The 19,150-nt window shown below is 50.5% G+C and overlaps 2 protein-coding genes across 2 annotated transcripts; both read right to left on the bottom strand.

Moving 5' to 3' along the window:
• Nucleotides 1-583: 583 nt before the first annotated feature.
• BCR38DRAFT_479792 (phospholipid-translocating P-type ATPase) lies at nucleotides 584-4,635 on the bottom strand (the record flags this gene model as incomplete). The annotated part of the gene is made up of 3 exons (XM_040863202.1): nucleotides 584-701; nucleotides 762-1,171; nucleotides 1,222-4,635. 3 exons carry the CDS (start codon nucleotides 4,633-4,635, stop codon nucleotides 584-586), a joined length of 3,942 nt encoding a protein of 1,313 aa, XP_040720877.1.
• Nucleotides 4,636-6,794: 2,159 nt separating this feature from the next.
• Nucleotides 6,795-18,577, bottom strand: BCR38DRAFT_329400 (uncharacterized protein; the record flags this gene model as incomplete). Its single annotated transcript, XM_040854881.1, has 3 exons — nucleotides 6,795-18,209; nucleotides 18,271-18,428; nucleotides 18,523-18,577. The coding sequence occupies 3 exons, from the start codon at nucleotides 18,575-18,577 to the stop codon at nucleotides 6,795-6,797; spliced, it is 11,628 nt and encodes a 3,875-aa protein (XP_040720876.1).
• Between the last annotated feature and the right edge of the window lie 573 nt (nucleotides 18,578-19,150).

Genomic DNA, 19,150 nt, shown 5'->3' with positions numbered 1-19,150 from the left:
GCAATTCAATCAAACCCCTTGAACGCCTCTCCACACCCACCATCACTGGCTCACTGCCCTACACAACACCTGGGCATGCAGAGGGTCGGTAGGGCGGTAGGGCGGTAGGGCGGTATCGTGATACAGCCATCTAGGCTAGCTTGAGCGTGAGCGCTACCAAGCCTGACTCGCCATTTGGCGTTCTGTCATTCGTCCTAGTGCCACTAAAATTATTCTGAACTATATCAGAGCACCGAGTCGGCATGTGGCTAGTATATAAGCAGCCAAAGCGCATTTTGAAGTACGAAGTTGTACACATCGGTCATTGCAACTCATATAACCGCGTCTTTACTATCGTGATTTTTCAGGCAGGACAAGCGCTAAAAATTTGCGAACAGAGAACATTGATCCATCAGAGTTGGACAAGCCGTCTAGGGTATTCCAAAAGCACTGGGCCCTGGATCGCCAGAATGCGATGCCGAAAGGGAGAAAAAACTGACGATCTAAGTATTTACAACGTCAACCCGTTTACGCCGACCCAATGCTCCCGTGGCTCCCAACCCATGCATTTAAAGTTTTGTGGTAAGTCGGAGGCGAACATACATCAGATCCCCTGAACCTTTCTGTACGACGGCGGTTTCATTGTCCTCCTAATCAATTTGCCCGCATACGGTGGTATCAGCGAGATTGCTCCGATGGCAAGAACACGCCAGGCGAATCCCCTTGAGTACCATTAGTTATATAGTTCACCCGACCAAGAGACAAATAGAGCATTGACTTACCAGGTCAGCATGAAATCAAGGTCAAAGTACCCTCCGAGGAAAGGTATGGAGCCAATGTACATGAGGAATGTGCCCACAATGCTTATGATCATGACCGGATGCCAAGTTGTGATTTCGATTGCTACCATGAGAAGCTCGTTGAGCACAAGAACAGTGTAGCTGACCGCTACCATTCTGGGCCCGTCGACTTCAGTCAAGATCTGCGACAGACCTTGAATCATTCCACCTTGGTAGATGGAAACGAAGACCCAGACGAAGAAGGTTCGGTAAGAGAGTGAACGGCCGGATGTGAGTTCCTTGTAGAGCTCGGGATACAGATTTGCCAAATTCTCATCAACGTCCTTGTCAAGGACCAGGGACAGGACAGGTGCTGCCGTGTAAACGGTGGCATATCCGACAAGAAGCCAGTCCTGCTGCTCGTTAGTAGAGAACCTCCCAGGATACAAGTGTATCGACTTACCAAGTAGAGTCCTTCGGGTTCGAACTTAATGGCAATACTGTACATTGTCTGACAAACGGCCACGATTAGGCCACGGTGGATGACGAATTGGGCGAGTTTGGCGCTTCTCTTGTAACTGTTACGACCATGCCACACCAGCAGCTTCGTGAGGTGGCAAAATTGCTCTATAGAGAAATCCGCTGCGAGACTGGCTTGTCGACCCTCCTTTCCTACAATACCCACGCCCACATCAGCTGCTTGGATCATGGAAACGTCGTTGCCACCGTCACCAATGCAGCACACCCGCTTCTTGGTGTATTCTCTGATGAGTTTCGCGACTTCGGCTTTCTGCGTAGGGGAGCAGCGACATGCCACAACTGTAGGAAGGAGGACGGCGACAGAGATGAACTCGGTTCTGAAGTGCGTCAAGAACAGTGCCAGACTCTCTCCGTCAATGAGTAAGCAGGAATCTGTCTTGCTCCTCATGAAATCAAGGTGGTCTTGGGCATTGTCCTTCCTCTTAAGCTTAGCGACGGTGTAAATGTATTGACCTCGAGCCACAAGTTTCGAACTGACAGCGACACATCTTGCCGTCTCAACCTTGTCACCAGTCAACATCCAGATTTTGATGCCGGCATTACGCAAGAGCTCCAGAGATGGTTTCACATCTCTCTGCAGCTTGTCTTCAACGCCCGTCACTCCCAAGAGTTCCAGGTCGCGTTCGAGGTAATGCGCCACCACCTGTTGTAGACCGGCATCCCGCCCATTGATCGCCATTGAGGCTTCTTGATGACTGGTAGAAAACTCGCGGTATTGCTCAAGAGATAGCTTCTTTCGACCAACTACGAGGGTTCTTAGTCCTTCACGCGCCATGTTTGCAGTCTCCTCGTCGAGCCAATCGTTGGCGGCGACAATGGTACTCATCACCGTGTCGGCGCCTTTCTGGTAGAACCATATTTCCCCAGCGTCGAAGGTCGGTGGGGTTGTTTGTGCATGTTCATAGAACTGGACAATAATGCCCATGCGTTTGCCTTCGGAAGTAAACGGGAAAACCTCGAGAATTCTGACTTGGACTACGACTTTGCCAGTCTCCGTAGACTCCAGAGCCATGCTCCTTCGGTCTCGGTTGACCAGCCGAAGGCCAACAGACTCTGTCCAACGAACGATAGCTATTTCATCAGGCGAGGAGGCTTGGTACGCTGTTACTGTCTGGCCGTCTACCTCTTCCGCAGTTGGCGTCACGTTGTGACATAAGGCTAAAGCGAGAACCACGTCGCGGACTCGGGACCCGATTTCTCGGCGGGTACGCGTCGCAGTAACCCCCGAGGTCGTATTGTATGTTGATGACGGCGTTACCAGTGAGCTGTCACTCGGTGGATGAGCAAAGCCATGCTTGACGTAAGCTGTCACTTCATCCATGGCATCATTGGCGTAAGAGACTGTTCCAACGTGTATCTTCTTCATCTCCATCTCGTTCTGCGTCAATGTTCCCGTTTTGTCGCTGAGTAGGTACTCAATTCTGCCCAAGTCCTCGGGGATGGTACTGGTGCGGACCACAGCTCCAGGAATGCCCGGGTCGCGTTGAATGAACCAGGAATATACACTCTTGCCCATGTCCAAATTGACACGGAGACTGATCGGGACGATTGTCGAGAACAAAACGAGGAATCGCATGATCTTTACGTACCATATGTTCCCCTCCGTATTGCTGAAGCCCTCAAGGGCGACCAGAATAATGGACAGAGCTAGAGTCAAAGCGCATAGGATTTTCGTAAGTGAGTTGATCTCGTACTCTAACAACCCGGTTTTGGATCGTGACGGCGCTGTGGATAGGGCAGACCGGGTCTGTGGCCCCGTGTAAACGATGACAGCCAATGTGATGGCCTGTGACGCGATAACGGTGTTGGCCCAGGCTGTGTTGTCGATGGACAATGGGGCAGACTGGTTCCTGTCTCCTTCGTCACCTTCACCCGCACCGTTATGGCTTAACGCGTGCTGCTTGGAGGGCATGAGCTCCACGGTGCCAATGAATTCATTCACCTTCTTGTCAGGTTTGCCTCCAGTGACTCGCAGGCGCACGAACTCTTCGAGTGGCAAGTTTTGCGTCAAAGCAGATGCCAAGCGAAGTTTCCAGTCCGTCTCGCCGTCAAGCTGATCAGTTCTGATGAAGGCCTCACCACTGGAGCCGCCCTCACTGGCTGCCTTGGTTGGTTCCGCTTCTTTTCCCTTGGCCGACTTGGAGTCGCTCGGCGCATCGGCCAATAACGACTCTTCTTCTATACTTTCGAGACCCTGGGTCTGATTTGTTGAACCTTCTGGGGCTAGACACTTAAGTATGACAACGTCGGCAGGTACGCGCTGGCCCTTTCCAAGCTTCAGCACATCTCCCACTCGAAGGTCACGGGACTTTTTGCTGATTTCTTGAACGTAAGACGATGGCTGACCCAGCCCTTGACCTTGTGCTTGTTCTTCCTCCTCTTGGATATCTGACAATCTGTCCCGCGGGTTCAAGGATCGGCGCTGGGTTTTGCGATGGGAAGACTTGAGCTTTCGCCGGGGTCGTGAGACCTGGTGACTGGGTTGGTCCGGTTCATCAAAGTAGAGACAGGCATAGGCCTCGGCGTTGGCCTCGTTGTCCCTCCGTCTTCGTTCAATATCGTCGTACGCCTCCTTGCCCATGGTAATCATGAGGACGAATGCCAGAGGAGCAATGTAGGTGCTGAGATAGCCTATCCTCAAAGCTGGTATGGCCTGTGACAGGGCGACCAGCAAGAAGTACATGTTGAAGAAGAAGGAGAACTCGTTATACAGCGTCACCGGGAGGAAACTGAAGGCGGTGTACTTGGCATTCGAGACAATGTTGGGTGGAAAGCGGGTCAACTGGGTCGAGCCAACGGCAACGGCCCTCGACGCCGAAGGATCGTTTTCCTCTTGTTCGGCAGCATCGTCTTCGTCCTCTTGCCGGCTTGCGCTAGTGCTTGACATGAAACTAGGTAGTCGAAGAGAGGCGCCTAGGTTGGCTAGATTCTGTATCCGGTCGCCAGCAAAGGATCGTCTGGGACGTGACCCGTGTTCTTTGAGGAGGGGAGCATCATCATCTGCGGTACCACTTCCGTCCGAGTACCGCTGCGGTTGGTCATCTCCATCATCTAGCAGACCCATGGCGTCCTCATCCCCATCCCTGTTGTGACCGAGTTCTCCATAACCCCGTGTTCGTTTACCAGTCCGCCTCAGGCCACCCATGCGGAGATTCCGTAGCGCGATCCGCGGTCCTCTCTGCTCCTCGCTAGATTTAGATCCCAGAAGTTTAGAGCTCTGGGCGTGGGAGGACGTGGTTGGATCTAGCTCCTGGAGATCTAGATCGGCATCTGAGTCGGAATCATGGACGGGGGAATCTGGCGGTTCGGTCGGTCGGTAGGGCGTTGAAGGCGGCATTCCCACATCGGGGTGATGCCCCACGACTTCGTTCGGGTCGACAACTGCAAGTCTTGTTCAGGCGCAAGAATCCAAGTTTGGGAGTCTCGTGTGGAAGGTTCGATACGGCAAGCGCAAGCGGCCAGTACGTAAGCTGGTCTGCTTCTTTAAGCATGCAATAAACCTGGTTGAAGATGATCTGTAATTGGCACAGCCTAAGAAGGCCTTGCGAGGAACAATGAAACCATTCAATCGAAAACGTAATTTGTCTTTATGGACGGTGCCAATACCTTTAGGCAGTGACTTAAACCTTGGATGCATGTAAGGCCACCGGTCAGATTGACGAAGCCAAGCCAAGGGTCAGTTGCATGCACAGCAGGGGGCTTAGACGAAACAGGTTCTAGTTGTTATTGTCGGTAGGATCATCAGTCGGGCACTAGCGCTAAAATGTGGGTCTACACTAACAAAAGGGACTTCAACTCGGACAGTTTGGGCCAGGGCGTCACCACGAGTTGCAATCGGCCCCTTCCGCCTTCAAATATTGACGGCCGCGTCTCAGTTCCACCATCTCCAGGATCTAGTATTACGAAATGACACAATAAACTAATCTAGCGCTGCGTCATTCTTCGTACGTCTATGTGAGCAACATGTAGTTGCCGATCGACCCTACGTCCAATTTTGTTCGGGGATTTGTCGAATTGTTTCGCGATATCTTTACTATCAAATGCATCTCAAGCTTCAAAAATCATGATTGGAGATTGCCAAGGACAGTCAACACAGTCGTCGATTATGGCGCGTGTTGGTCTCTCGGGAGACTCGAAGATCTACTATGTCTAATCCATGAGTCTGTACGAAGCAATGAGCCGCGCCCTATATTCAAGTGCTCTGATTCTTCTAACTGCCAGCACTTATCCAATTCCCGCCTCAAATCTCCAACAGCCGCAGGCCGGCATCGGGACATGTCTACAACTCCAGATGGTTCACACCTTTGATTGCCGGCCGGCATGGCTCCGTGTGTTCCAGTTTGAGAGCATACAAGGTGATCACCGTCTCCATCCCATCTATTCAAAACTACAGCCATAGTCTCAAGATCTCGGGAAAGCTGAGCTACTTGCAACCACAACAGCTTACGCATTTCCCTCATCATATCGCATACAGTCCAAACTTTTCATTGTTCCGGTCCTCATCGGTTTGCCCACTTTCTTTATTTGCTGCTTTGCCACATCAGGCACTGTGAACCTAGGTGATGCAACTTTTATGTCTCATACATATAGCTGCATTGCGCGGAACGAAAATGGAACCATAGGCTTGTTCAGGTCAGCTCAGAATATGCTCTGGGATTTTTATTGTGAATCGAATTCTTTGAGTATTACTTGTTTTTGGTCTTCTTCAACCTCCAGACAGTGTATCCAAGCCACATGATTTGGTAAAGACATTGCTGTACCGACCAGAATACACACGTCAGATATTTTATCACTGTATTCAATATAGACGGTTGCACTAAAGCAATTCCGTATGTATATCAGATTACATTCCGCTGGCCCCCATTCCCCTTTCCCCAATGCTAACTACTTGTCAACCACCCTATTGAGGTGCGTCGAAGCGGATGGTATGAGCATTCACATAGGTAGCCCTATTGTCACAACCAAACTGGACTGAATCACGCTCTTCAATGAAGACGCCTGAAGAAGCAAGTCATGTCATGCCGGTGAAAACTCGCTCAACTCAGCCGTACATCACAAGAAAACAAATATGAATAGATTTCATTAGGCCAACCGGACACTGACGACGACTACTGAACTTGTGAAGCACTTGAAACCTGCTGATGGAGCATACGTAAATTCGCAACCAGTTTCATTACAGTGATAGCATGATACAGAATCTGCAAGCTATTCACGGTTTAGCAGTTGCTTCGATATGGACGCTCAAAAGTCAAGTTTGAGATTGAACACACCGCAGCTCAACTGGGCGATCATTAAAATACATATGCATGCAGCTTTTCCATGCAATAATGCCTGCCACCAGCCTGTCTTCCGCCCAACTGAGAATAACCATAGCCATACAACCACTTGATCGAATACATCTCATTATCGTGAAGTTACCGAAAGAACGCCATACCATCCATCCGTCGCGAACTCTCTCAATCTGGACGTAAATACATGCTGTATGGGAATGAAATGTTACAAGTACGGCATCCACAGTGCATCGCATTGGGCCAGACTCATTGGGTTCACCGCCTTGGCAATGAGGTCAATGACTGTCTGGTTCGCAGGGAGATTACCAACGGGGCTAGCCGCCAGGCTCACGGCCCGCTTGACAATCATGTCGCAATTTGTCTGCACCGTATCACGGAGTTGGTTCTCGTTGAGGTGAATCTGCCTATGACTGCTTGTAAACCAGAATATCATCTCGTCACGTACGAAAAGCGTGAGAGCGTGCTCCAGCTCAAATTCGGGCTCGGTGAGACAGCGGGCGATGGCCATGAGCGCGCAACTGAAGATGCCCTCGGTCGCCAGTGGACCCATCAAAGTCTGGAGGTTGGGCGTAAGACGGAAAGGAACCGGCTCAGGGTTGTGGAAGAAGGGTTTTTGTGTGGCCATGTAAGCCATCAATTCAGAGCCCCAGATCTTGCCGGAGCCGCGTGCAATGTTGATCTTGTGGGGATAACGATTAGTCATGTATAAAATGTATGTCATGAAGGTCAACGCTGATAACTGGTAGGAGAAGCGGCGCCGGAACAACCAGAATTCCGAGAACTCGGGATATGTGGCCTGGAAGTACTCCAATGCCACCGTGTGAGGGACCCATTTGTCTTGGATGGCAGAGAACACTTCGAGCCTAGCGTTCAGTTTCTGCTCAGCTTGGTTCTGGCCCGAAGTGTCAGTACTTGCAACCATGCTTTTTTCGTCCTTGGCACTTACGAGACCCTTAGGCTCAACCAGCAAGCCCCTGAGCTTATCCATAGTAAAGAGCACGGGCTCATCCTTCTGCATGCCGTTTCGCCGACAATGATCTTCATAAATGCCTTGCAAAGTGATGTAAGAGGTATCCTCCTGCACGATCCTTATATGCGGAGCGAGGGGAACCATGAGTGGAAGAGTGAACTGCAAGTCTCGGCGCCGACTTTCCTTCTTCTTAGCAAGGGTCTGGTTCAGGTGCCGAAACAGTTGCAGGATCCGCTCCTCCCTGCGACAGTGCCTTGCCGCCGGGTGTTGTATAGCGAAGGCGTGGATACTGCCGTCATGTCCACGAATCTTGATTCGCCTATGCGAAACACCAATAGTTCTGACAAGGTCAACATTGGGCAAGAAGCGCTCGATTCGAATGAAGTCCTGGTTTTTGTCCTTGTGCTGCAGGTACTGTCCCGGAATCTCCACGTCGTCAAACTTCTGGTATCTGAACTCGCTGAGATGTCGCGAGTATCGTTCGAGTGTGTCTCTGGGGCTTCGGCGATCGAGCTTCTCCTCGAACTTGTCGCGCCACTTGCGGAGCTTGTGGATGTATTCGTACATTGTGGGCTTAACACGGACAAAGTCTGCTTCAAATGATTTCTTGATATGGGCAGGCAGGATGGTTTCTGCGAAACGGGTGATGTTCGTTTCGGTTGCGGTGGGCAGTTTCACGTCCTTTGCGTAAGATGGCGGCATTCTACTCACATACGCAAGACCGTCATTGAGTAGTGCTACAATCAAGCGATACGCATCCTCGTCAGGCGGGCACTTGAAGTGCTTCTGGATCTGGTCCACCATCGTCTCCATCGACAAGGCTAATAACGGGAATGCTGTTTTCAGAACAGACATGATCTCTTCAGTGAGTTCCCATGGCGGTTTCTTCTGGCCAGCGGCTGAGGCAGCGCCTGCGTCAGCAGGTTTCTGTTCGCCTACCGCAGCCAGAGTAGTAGATGCCGCCTTATCGTCAGACGGTTCTGCCTTGGGCTGCGCGGCGCCTTCGCCATTCGCCGTCTGGGGACGGGATGATGACTCGGACTTGGCTTGTGGGTTGTCCTGTTTTGCTTGCAATGGCGAGCTGGTTGGCTTTCCGTTGGTAGCAGCGGATTGCGCCCTCTCCTTGTGTTGGCGAGCCCTCTCCTTTGCTTCTTGGTTTTTCTTGATGGCCAGCATGTCTTCGCGGTTAGTTCGCAGCTGGAAATACAGCGACTGAGGATATGACTTCGCAATTTTGTGCAGAATAGCATGACATTTTGGTCCCTCCTTGTGTCCCAAACCAGTGAGAAGCTGCGGAATGAAGGTTATCCAGTACCACACAGGAGTCTCACCCTTATAGTCGTCAAAGCCGGACGCGATGGTGCCGTTCGCATCATCCAGACTCAGAAGCCACAGGATGCGTGCAATCAGCTTGCGAGCCCTGCCGTTCTTATAACTGCCGATAGCTTGGAGATAAGACGTCAATGCCTGCTTCGCCGAGTTGGTGTCTGTCGGATCTTCCTTGAACTTGCGATCGTTGAAGTAGCCCCACTCAGCCCAGGCCTTCGCCTTTCCAATGTCGTAGTACAACGCAGTACCGTAAGCAGCATCTGCTTCATCCTTTTGCTTCAACTTCTCCAAAAACATTCCCTTGAGAGTATAAAACTCGGCCTTTTGCTGATTGTTAAAGTAGTTCAAGTTGGTATTGTTAATCACATCCAATCCGCTCGTCAGCTCCTCCGGGTTCTCATAGTGGCATTTGGCTTGCTCCCTCAGCTTCAGAAAAGCTTCTTGGATCTCGATGTTGGGTAGAGTATATATCCGGCTGAGTTGGGCGATGCAAACATCAGGAAGGTTGTGCTTGCGGGCGACATGGGCAAAACGATTAATGATCCACGCTGTCTCATGGTACCCCCGATAAGCAAAGGATGCACCGTTCGCATTTTGACCTTGCTGAGGCAATAACTGCAGGTATGTGCTGTTGATTAGACCAAATATATGTTGTCGCCACGTGACAAGGTCTTGCCAGTCGGTGATATCGTCCCAGACGTTGGGGAGCCGGTCACGCCACGAACCTAGCAGCAATTTGAGCTCACCGGACTTGACATCGAGGTTGCTCGAATTAGTATTGGCCAAGCTCTGGCATATGACACTGGCATCATGTAGTTCCACGAGCTGCTGGAAGTTGTGAAGCATGGGAATATGGGCGGCGGTCAAGCGCTTCGGCAATTGATGCCACTTGCGAATTGACAGCTGAATGGCTTCGTCGCAGACCCGGTTGAACTCAGGTTGGGACTCTGGCGTCTTGTTGTTGTGAAGCTTGAGCAGATACATGAAACCCTGAAAGAAGGCTCGCCGAGCAGTGGGGGCATCCATGACACCCTTTATGAGATGATCCAAGCTGTCGCGATGTTCCTGGGTCTGCCACATCTCAATGTTACGCCATGCGCACTCCAGTAATAGGTCTTGCAGGTTTTCATGCTTGGCGAAGTCCTGCAGGATCTCCCATTGCTGAAGCTTTTCGGCACAAAGAACCCAGTGATCCTCCCAGAGCATGTACTCTCCTTGAGAGAATGGAATGACACCAGTGCGCGCCTTGATCTGAGCTGCCTCGTACATCTTCTGCGCCTTGTCCCACATGCCGTTTTGTTCATATGAAAGGGCCGCATTTGTCTCGACAAACTGACAACGCCGACGCCACGTGCCGTAGAACAAGTCATCCTCCTTGAGATTGGCGTACAATTCAACCAAGGCATCGAGGTTGCTCTCGCGAACGTTTGGTGATTCAACATCTGGCCTGATCGCCGCATTCTCCAGCTGAACCAAGGCTGTGTACCATGCGTCATATGTCTTCGCTTCGAACTTCAACACATGGGGTGGTATTTTGCACTCCGGCCAAGACTTAGCCGCACCGGCGAGGAGGGACTGAACCACATTTGGTCTCTTATCGATTTGACGGGAATGGAAGTCTTTCGTCAACAGCATAACCATGCCCTTCTCGAGATCTGCCTTCTCATCCTTCATTGTGGCAGACCAGTACATCGGAAAGAGGGCCACCCACAGCTCATGGGCCAAATTGGTGTCAATATGTTGAAGCTGAGTGATAGGTTCAACGATGTCACGGACTTTGACATCCCCAAGTTCATCGACGAAGTGCCGGTGATTGGCCATGAACGTTTCGTACTTGTCATCAATCATGATTGTCGGTTCTCTGACATCGTTGGCATACGTCTTAAATAGCATAGACGTAGGCATCGTGCGGAAGTCGTCTTTATGAAGTTGGACTGGGTTGTGGGCTTCAACAGCACCAAGAAGGAGTTGAGAGGCCTGAGCAAGCCAGAAGGAGTCTGCTAGAGTGTCCCAATTTTGCGAAGTAATCACGTACGCCAACCGCGCCGTTGCGGCCTTCGAAAGACTCTTGTCGAAGATGGCCATGAATCTGTTTCGCATGTCGACATCCTGGGCTCTGGTCCCTATCAAGAATGCATGCTCCATGCGGACTGTCAGCTCTGTTCGAGTGATTTTGGGATCTTCATAGATGCGGATGACCAGCTCTAGGAACTTGGTCAACATTGTGGGATCATTACGGTGTTCGAAGGATAGCATCTTGTGCAAAACTGCAGTTTTCTCCTTGAGAGTTGGCCAAGTTCCTTCAGATCGGAAAACCCAATCCTCAACCATCTCAAGGATCTTCTGGCACAGAGGAATATGGAGTGATTTTTCAACAAGTGTGGCCAATACACTAAGAAACGGGCGCCGGTTGTCGCCGAGAATTTCCATTCGCATAGCCGTTACCTCGATAGCTTTGATCATTAAGTTCGTCTGAATCTCGAGATCATATGCAGATAACTCTCCCTGAGAATTTGGGTCTGCAGCTCTCAGCTGAGCCATGTTCATCTGGTGGGCCGTAACACTCGTATAATGTTGCACATGCTCTCTAGCAAGCTTCTGTTGCAGGGCTTTCATCAATGATATGATATGCTGGTCAATGACTGTCGGCTTGCGTTGGCCCAAAGACCAGAGGATTGTAACACCAGACACGTAGTTGGCTGCGTTGAGAGTTTCCGTCGCAATGTTGGAAAGAAAGGCGATAAACTCCGATGTTGGGGCCTCTGGTTCTCCCTCAGCGTCGGCGTCCTCCATGGGCACATCCTCGGGCACGGCATCAAGAACACGCTGAATAGTAGCCTTCATCACCCGCCCATCATCATACTTCTTATCCGCGAAGTGCAGACAATCTTGTAGCTCGGGATTTTCCGATTTCAGACACTTCTCAAGGATCTTCTGAATGGATGGCATGTTTTTGACGATCCATTCGTCTTTCTTGAAGTTGAGGATGATTCGGACAACCTGCAGTGTGTTGATGATGTTTGTGATGAACTTTTCGTCGTAGTTCTCCTTGTCTGTTGGGTCGGCGTTCAATATCTTCGTCGTCTTTTCGCTGGCAAGTACCACTTCCGTTACATTGGGAAACAAATCGACGTCGAGATCTCCCCAGTATTGTGGTTGAAGGAGGTTGTATAGGAGGGACATTGCCTTCTTGCACAACTCCGTAGACAAAGGCAGCACCGGTCCAACATGATTTGCTGCATCTCGTGGCTTCACGGAGGGGAGTTGGTATCGCTCGCTCAGCTGCGCGATGAACTCCACGAGGTACTTGACCATTTTAATGCGATATCCATCGGGAATCTGAAATTCTTTGACCGGAGCAACCTGCCTGGCCGCTGGTGGGGAAGACATTGGGTGGTCGCTGTCAAGCCGCCGCTTCTTGGAGTTGGGCGATTCAGATAAAGACCGAGAGAGGCTCCCACGTTTCCCTTCAACGCGCCTTTGCTCCCATTCCCAGATCAGCCACATCATGTTCAATGCCAGTTTCTTGTTCTCGTTCGAAGAAGTCTGCGGTGCAGAGACCTTTCGAAGGGAAGTAATGATGAGCAATGCAAACTTGTCGCGAGACTCGTAGAACAAGTTTGGATGCCGAACGAGGAAGTGGAAGATGCTCGTCATCTGCTGCACGTTTTGACCCTCCTCGGCCAGTATACGGCGCGGTGCCATTGCCCAGACGGCGTTGCGATCACTCGGCAAGGCATTGCACCGCTTGGGTAAAACAGGGGCCATCAACTCCAAGGCCTGGGTGACCAAAGCACGACCCTCATTCTGATTTGTCCTCAGGAGTGAGTAGTACACCTGGGTGACGATTTTCGCGGGTGTCTCATAGTGTGCGATGAAATACCCAATGACGACGTATGCAGCATGCTTGTTGATTACATCATCCAGTCGGATATACGTCCATCCAAATTTGATGATGTCTTTTCTCGCGTCCTGGAGGATGGCATGATGATATTTGACCAGCATGGCCGACAATTGAAGAACTTCCATACGCGTGTGGTCAATGCCCGGCTGGGCCAAATCCTCCTGAGGATCCCCAAGGTTGACTTTCCAGATCTTCGCATTGATAGACTCAATCACAGAACGATCCATTAATCGTTTGGCCTTGAATTGGTCGTGATTCCAGTTCCTCATTACATCCATGGCCACGATGGGGTTGACGATGTTGCGAAGTAAGAAGCACTTTGTCTTCTGAGTTGCCTGCCTGCCAGCATAGATATCCAGGCACCTCAGGATGACAGATTTCCAATAGTCGATTGAGTCGTTGCAGATGACGTTTTGATAGATATACAAGAACAGTGATGGTGTTGCTCGAAAGGCATCTGAGGTGACCAATTCGACAAGGCCGAAAAGCGAATCCAAGTCTTTGGAATTGGCTGAGAGCGCTTTTGTGAACATTGCCATCAGTTGCTCAGCTGCTTGATCGGCAGGCAGTCTTAGGTTTTGAGGCAATTGGTTGGTCCGAAGATGGCGCTCCAAGTCTCTGCCAACTTGCTTCAACCAGTTGATGGTCTCCTTTCGTTCCATCCAGCCCTGCGTGCTAGGGAACTTGCCAAGGGAGTCTAGAATGTTGACCGTGTTCACAACGGCCAAGAACCTCGTATCCTTGTTTGCACTAACAACGTCGTTGCAGGTCTTAATCAGCATCTCAACATTGGCGGCAGCGTGGTCTCTGAGCGCCTGGCTGTCAGGGTCCAATAACACCTGAGCTAGGAAGCGACCATATTTGATGTCCTCCAGCTTGGCTAACAGGAAACCCCAAATTTCTTGGGGATACCGGTTGAGGTACTTATACAAGGGAGGTCGGAAAGGACTGTACTGCGTTCTCCTCAACTTCTCTTCCAGCTCCAACACTGTATCGATGAGTCTCTCTTTGAACTGCTCGGCTGCCGGAGGCAGAAGGTGGAAAATATTGAACACAGCGGCGATAACCTTCATCTGAGTGTGCTGTTCGAAGAACGTGAATGAAATCTGGGTCAACAGGTTCGTGTCTGCAAGCACCTTGATGTGGTCCAGCAGTCGTGCTCCAATCTCAACCTTGAAGTATGTAGTCAAAAGGCGCAGAAGACGTGCCAGGTTCTCGAGGCCGTGTGTTGTCAACCTCTTAGGATCCTGAAGATTGGCCAGAACTGGCCTCAGCCCTTGTTGGAGAAGGTCTTTGGGCAGCTTACTTGTGTGCGTCAGCACGGCTTTAAGGCTCTCGTTGGCAGCCTCTATTGTCGGTTTTGATTCCGAATAGAGACATTTGAAGAAGACGGAAACGATCTTGGTCCTCGTAGGGTTGTTTTGGCCCTGTGAGAAGGCATCGAAGCCCATGGCCTTACTCAATATTTTGATACAAGCAACCCGAAGATTAACGATAGATTCATGTGTCCGAAATTCCGCAGGCTTGCCAGCTAAAGATTCATCTGTCGCATCAGCCAAAGCCAGCGATTCCATGAGCAGCCGGTTGAGATGGTCATCGAAGGACACGAAATCATTTTTCAAACCCATGTAGTAGCCCACGGCATCGATGTAGCCAATCTGGGTGGAAAATGGCAACGCCCGCAAGGGTTTTGCATAGATCGGTGACAACAGACGTTCCTTATGTGGTTCCAAAATTTCCCATATCTCCGCATTCGTCGCCTGCGCAATGATCTCCAGTGACCGTCTAGCAGTTCCTCGCACGTGTTTGTTCATGTGGGATAGCTCATCGTTGAATAAAGTGCAGATCTGTGCCAGGCGAGATGTGGTCTTAGGCTGCAATTGTCCAGCTTGAGCTGCGGATGGAATCGCGTCTTCTTTCTTGACATTCTTGGTGATTCGTTTCAGAAGCAACTCCAAAGTTTCTTGCGCTGAGTTTCTGGTCTTTTCGGGAAGATCTTGCGGCATATCCTTCACGACATACAGCAAAGCGCGAATGAAGTCCATCTGCTTTGCAGCAACCCAGGCATCGCCAAGATTAATTTCCGTCAAGAGAAACTTAATACCAAGTGTGCCACCGGTTTTGGTGAACCACTCTTCCTCATGGCAGCCATGGCAAAAAGTATTGCTGAGATGGCCGAAAAAGGAGAGTCTTCCGACATGGCTCTCGGAGCCGAAAACCGTCGCCGTTGAGTCGTATACAGCACGCACAGCACGAAATGCGGCATCACGAACTTCGGACAAGTCTGACGCAAGCGACTCAGCGATGGCGTCACATAAAATGCGTGTGTCGATGAACAAAAGACCCTCGCCGGCCTTCACGTCGAACGCACTACTAGCTCGCTTAAATTCAACAAGCCCGCGGCCGACCTCAATGATGGCGAAGTGGCGACACAAGTTCATGAGTAACAAGTCGGCTTCATCTCGGAATTCGGGCAATGACTCGGCGAACATGATGGCCTTCATAAGTCGTTTCACGATCTCATCTTGCTCGTCTTTCTTGACAACAGATTTCCCTCGGTCCGATACGTCAAAAGTCGAAAGATCTACATCACATTTACGAGAGAGGAAGTCTTGAGCATGGAGTCGAACGAGCCGTGGCAGATCCTCAGGCAAAGAATCCTTGGGATCATCCCCAATCCGAAGTTTCAACTGATTTTTGATCAATTGGAAGGATTGCCTCTTGTAGAATGCGTCAGACTGCTTGGCAGATGCGCTCTTGGGGGGCTTCGGCGTCTCCATCAACTTGCGAATCGCAAAATCGATGCCCATATCGGCACGAAAGGCTCTGTCCCTCTTGGATCCTATCAATCGCACGTTGAAACTGGCCGGATCATCGGCGTACTTCTGAAAGTTGACTGGCAGGGCTTCTGTCATGAACTTTCTGTTTCTGCCCCCGAGTTTCCCCAGAATGCGCATGGTTGTGTGTGCGTGGAAATGGCTGTAAGGATGAGGCTTTAGGTGCTCAAAAAGGGCGTTCATGAGTTCTTCGATCACAGGTGCCATGATGGGATCGAGGTAATCGGCGGTGAGGTTGTCGACGCAGAGCTCCAGTGTCCGCAGCCCTTGACCAACAAGATCAGTTCCGGCTCGTAGTGCTACAACCAGAGGTCTCATTAAGAAACTCAGATGAGGAAGCAGGTTACTCAAACGAGCTGGAACTGTGAGACACAATTCTACGTACAGATCTCGCTCTGCTGGTTTGCGGGCCGCCATGAGGAGATTGTTGAGAACGTCGAGCAACATTTCGAGTAAAGGAAGAATCTGCTTGTAGAGGTGTTCGAATTTTCCTCCGCCGATGCTTCTGAATAATGATCGGAGCAGCAAAAAATAGTTCATAGGCTCTTCGGCCTTGGTCGACAGCTCTATTGACTTTGTAACAATATCGACGACATGGGGCAACAAGACTTGCTCATTCTGATTTGCGAAAAGAGTGACGGCCATGAAGGCAAGCTTGAAAAGACGCAGGAGAATGGACGATTTCTTGACATCAGCCGATCCCACCTGGTCGATGCGTTCCATCAAGAACTTCAATAACATCCCGCAGAAGCTCGGAGATGTCGCTTCACTTGCAAGAAAGAATTGGGGAATATGCAATAAAGCTGTGTGCTCAAAGATCATCTCATAAAGTCGTGGAATTTCCTGTTGGAATACTTCATGAAAGGTAGCTGGGTCGATGCAATGGAATACCGTTGCAAACGTCTCCAGAAGATCTTTCTCTTCCTTGCTGCTCGATACCATGTAGAAGTTGGCCATGTATTCCACAGGGGAAGCGAATTGTGATTCAGCCGCTGGCTTTTCGATCTCGTAGTAGCGGAAGACGTAAGCTCCCTCTCGGAACAGCTTGACTACCACCTTGACTTCCTCGGCGGAGAAGCCATAAGAGACATCTTGCCAGTATTGTGGTGCATTTTGAGGATCGATAGGCATTGCAACATTGCACACTTTCAGCTGGTAGAAAGTATTCTTCAGGCCATTCATGAGGTTCTTGAACAGAAACTTGTTGTCCACGACGGGATCAGCACCCCGATCTCGCGAGTTCGACATCCTAATGGGCATGGCAGTGAATATATCAGTCTCGTCCCATTCAGGACGATGCTCTTTATCCGCCAGGTATGTGTCTGGCACCTGATCGGCCGCCTGCTGCGCATATAGCTTGGACAGCTTTACTGCATTCGGGTATTGTCTGTTCATGGCCGCAAACTTGTCCCCGATTGCATTCAGAATCATGACGAGATAGTGCCGGGCATCCACTTTGTTCTGCATCTTAGCAATGCACTCTGCCATATTAAGAAGCAGTTTTGCGCTCATGGTCTGAAAACTGGTGCCGGGGAAATTGTCAAGCAAGTTCTTCGTATAAACCTCCACTGTCTTGCGAATCTGCTCCGGAGACAGAGAATCTCGAACGTGATGGATCAGATCAGCCAGCATACTGTATGCTAGGGGTCTCATTGTGTCATATACCGTCAGTCCATCGCCTATTAAGGTCTTCTCCTCCAGCAATTCGTCAATCTTGGGCAAGAAAATCTTGCGGAAGTTGAAGTTGATGATGTGTCGAATTGCCACGAGGAGTTCCTTGCGGGCTGCCGACTTCTCTCTTGGGCAGTCCTTCAGAAGTCGGACGACAATTTCTGGCAATGTTGGCAAGAAATCGGTCAACTGGCTCGAGTATTGGCGAAGGAGGTAAGCCAAAAAGCTCATCGTCTTGACCTGAGCTGTAATGAATTCTCCGAAGGCCGCTCGATTCTTGATACTGGCGCTCACGCCAGCAAACGTAGTTCCCCTTACTCTGGCCTCATTGTGTGCTTGTTCCTGCGCCTTGGCCTGAAGGCATAGTACCGACTTAATAAGGGGTACAAATAGCTTCACATTATGCGGGATGATGTTTCGGTAGGTTTGGAAGACTGACACCACTATTATTGGGCACTCGGAAAGAACCTTGAATGACTGCATTCCCTTCAACAATGGTCGACTCTGCTGTGATAAATCTTGGCCGAGGTCTGTCACAGAGGCAACCGGCGAGCCAGGCCGTGGCGACTGAAAGTTTGTCTGTGTGCTACCAGGCGTGGAAGGTGCGCCTGAGGTGCCTGATAGGACAGCACTGCTATCCAGCTGTTCCCTAACCACTCTGTCCATCTGCTCGAACAACTCTTGAATCAAGCTCAAGAAGGGTTGAACTTTGCCTTGCAGGACTTTGGGTTGGTGCCGCATGATATCGGAGATGATCTTGACACAGAGAGTCGCGTTCTCTTCATTGTCGTTCTTCACAAGTTGCATGAGAAGCTCGACAACGTCTTCTGCGTATGGCTCGAAGGGCTCGGGTGATGTTTGATGCGTAGGGAGTCGGTGGAGGATCTCTAGTACGCAGTTGCGGAGTTTCTAGAGGATCGTGTAAGCGCATGCTCACAAGACACCAATACAAAATGTTCGCGGGTATTACCTGTTCCGGAGATGTGCTTTGGAAGAGACAGGGTCCTTTGAGGATATGTATGAACAGCGGCATCACCCGCCCGAGGAATTGCGCATAGCCGGGGCCATTGGTATGATGGTCAAGCGTGTCGCGCAACGTAGTTGCAGCATCAAGCTTGCTCTTTGGTTCTACACATCATTGATCAGTATATGATGGTTTGACATTGAAACGCGATACGGCAGAGTGTCGCCTCGTCCGGTTCGTGAGATAACGCCGCCTTACCGAATTCAGATGTAGCCAATCTCTTGACTATATCTTCGAACGCTTGATTCGCCATGGCGACGGCTACTGCGTGCGCGCAGTGAACACGCACTTTTCGCTCATAAGACTACGGTGCGACAGTTCGAGTTGCAAGTCGACATAAGTCCTTGAAGTAAGTGGTTATGCCGAAAATTTGGGTGACTGGTGAACTCTCGCGAAGTGGTGGAAGAGCCTCGACGAGGCGTACGAGTCGGAGAGGCAGGCAGATAATACAAGTCCGAGTAGACTGGTTTCCTGAGTGGGAATTGACCATACAATCACTCAAAAATCCGAACAGAGGCTGAGATAGAAGTGAAAAGTTAGGCCTCGCAGCATTGAGAAACGAAAATTTGGGGGTATCAGAAGCGCCTGAGCAGAAGCTCTCTAGAGAACAATTTGAAGTCGAACAAGGCTGGCCGGGGCGCTGAACTTCGAAGCTCAAAAACTAGAGGGGGATCGCGACGCCAAATACAATAAAGCTAAGGCCATTCTTGGCTTAGCGTCAAGAGCGTCAAGAGCTTCTCCAGCTGGCAGCCACGGTCCACGGCATCGGGAACCCACTTTGGCCGAAAGCCGTCTACACGTGTAACATCTCAAGATGTTGGCCGGT

This window comes from Pseudomassariella vexata (genome assembly GCF_002105095.1).
Source record: "Pseudomassariella vexata strain CBS 129021 chromosome Unknown BCR38scaffold_1, whole genome shotgun sequence".
Taxonomy (NCBI): domain Eukaryota; kingdom Fungi; phylum Ascomycota; class Sordariomycetes; order Amphisphaeriales; family Pseudomassariaceae; genus Pseudomassariella; species Pseudomassariella vexata.
This window is presented reverse-complemented; position numbering and strand designations above follow the sequence as displayed.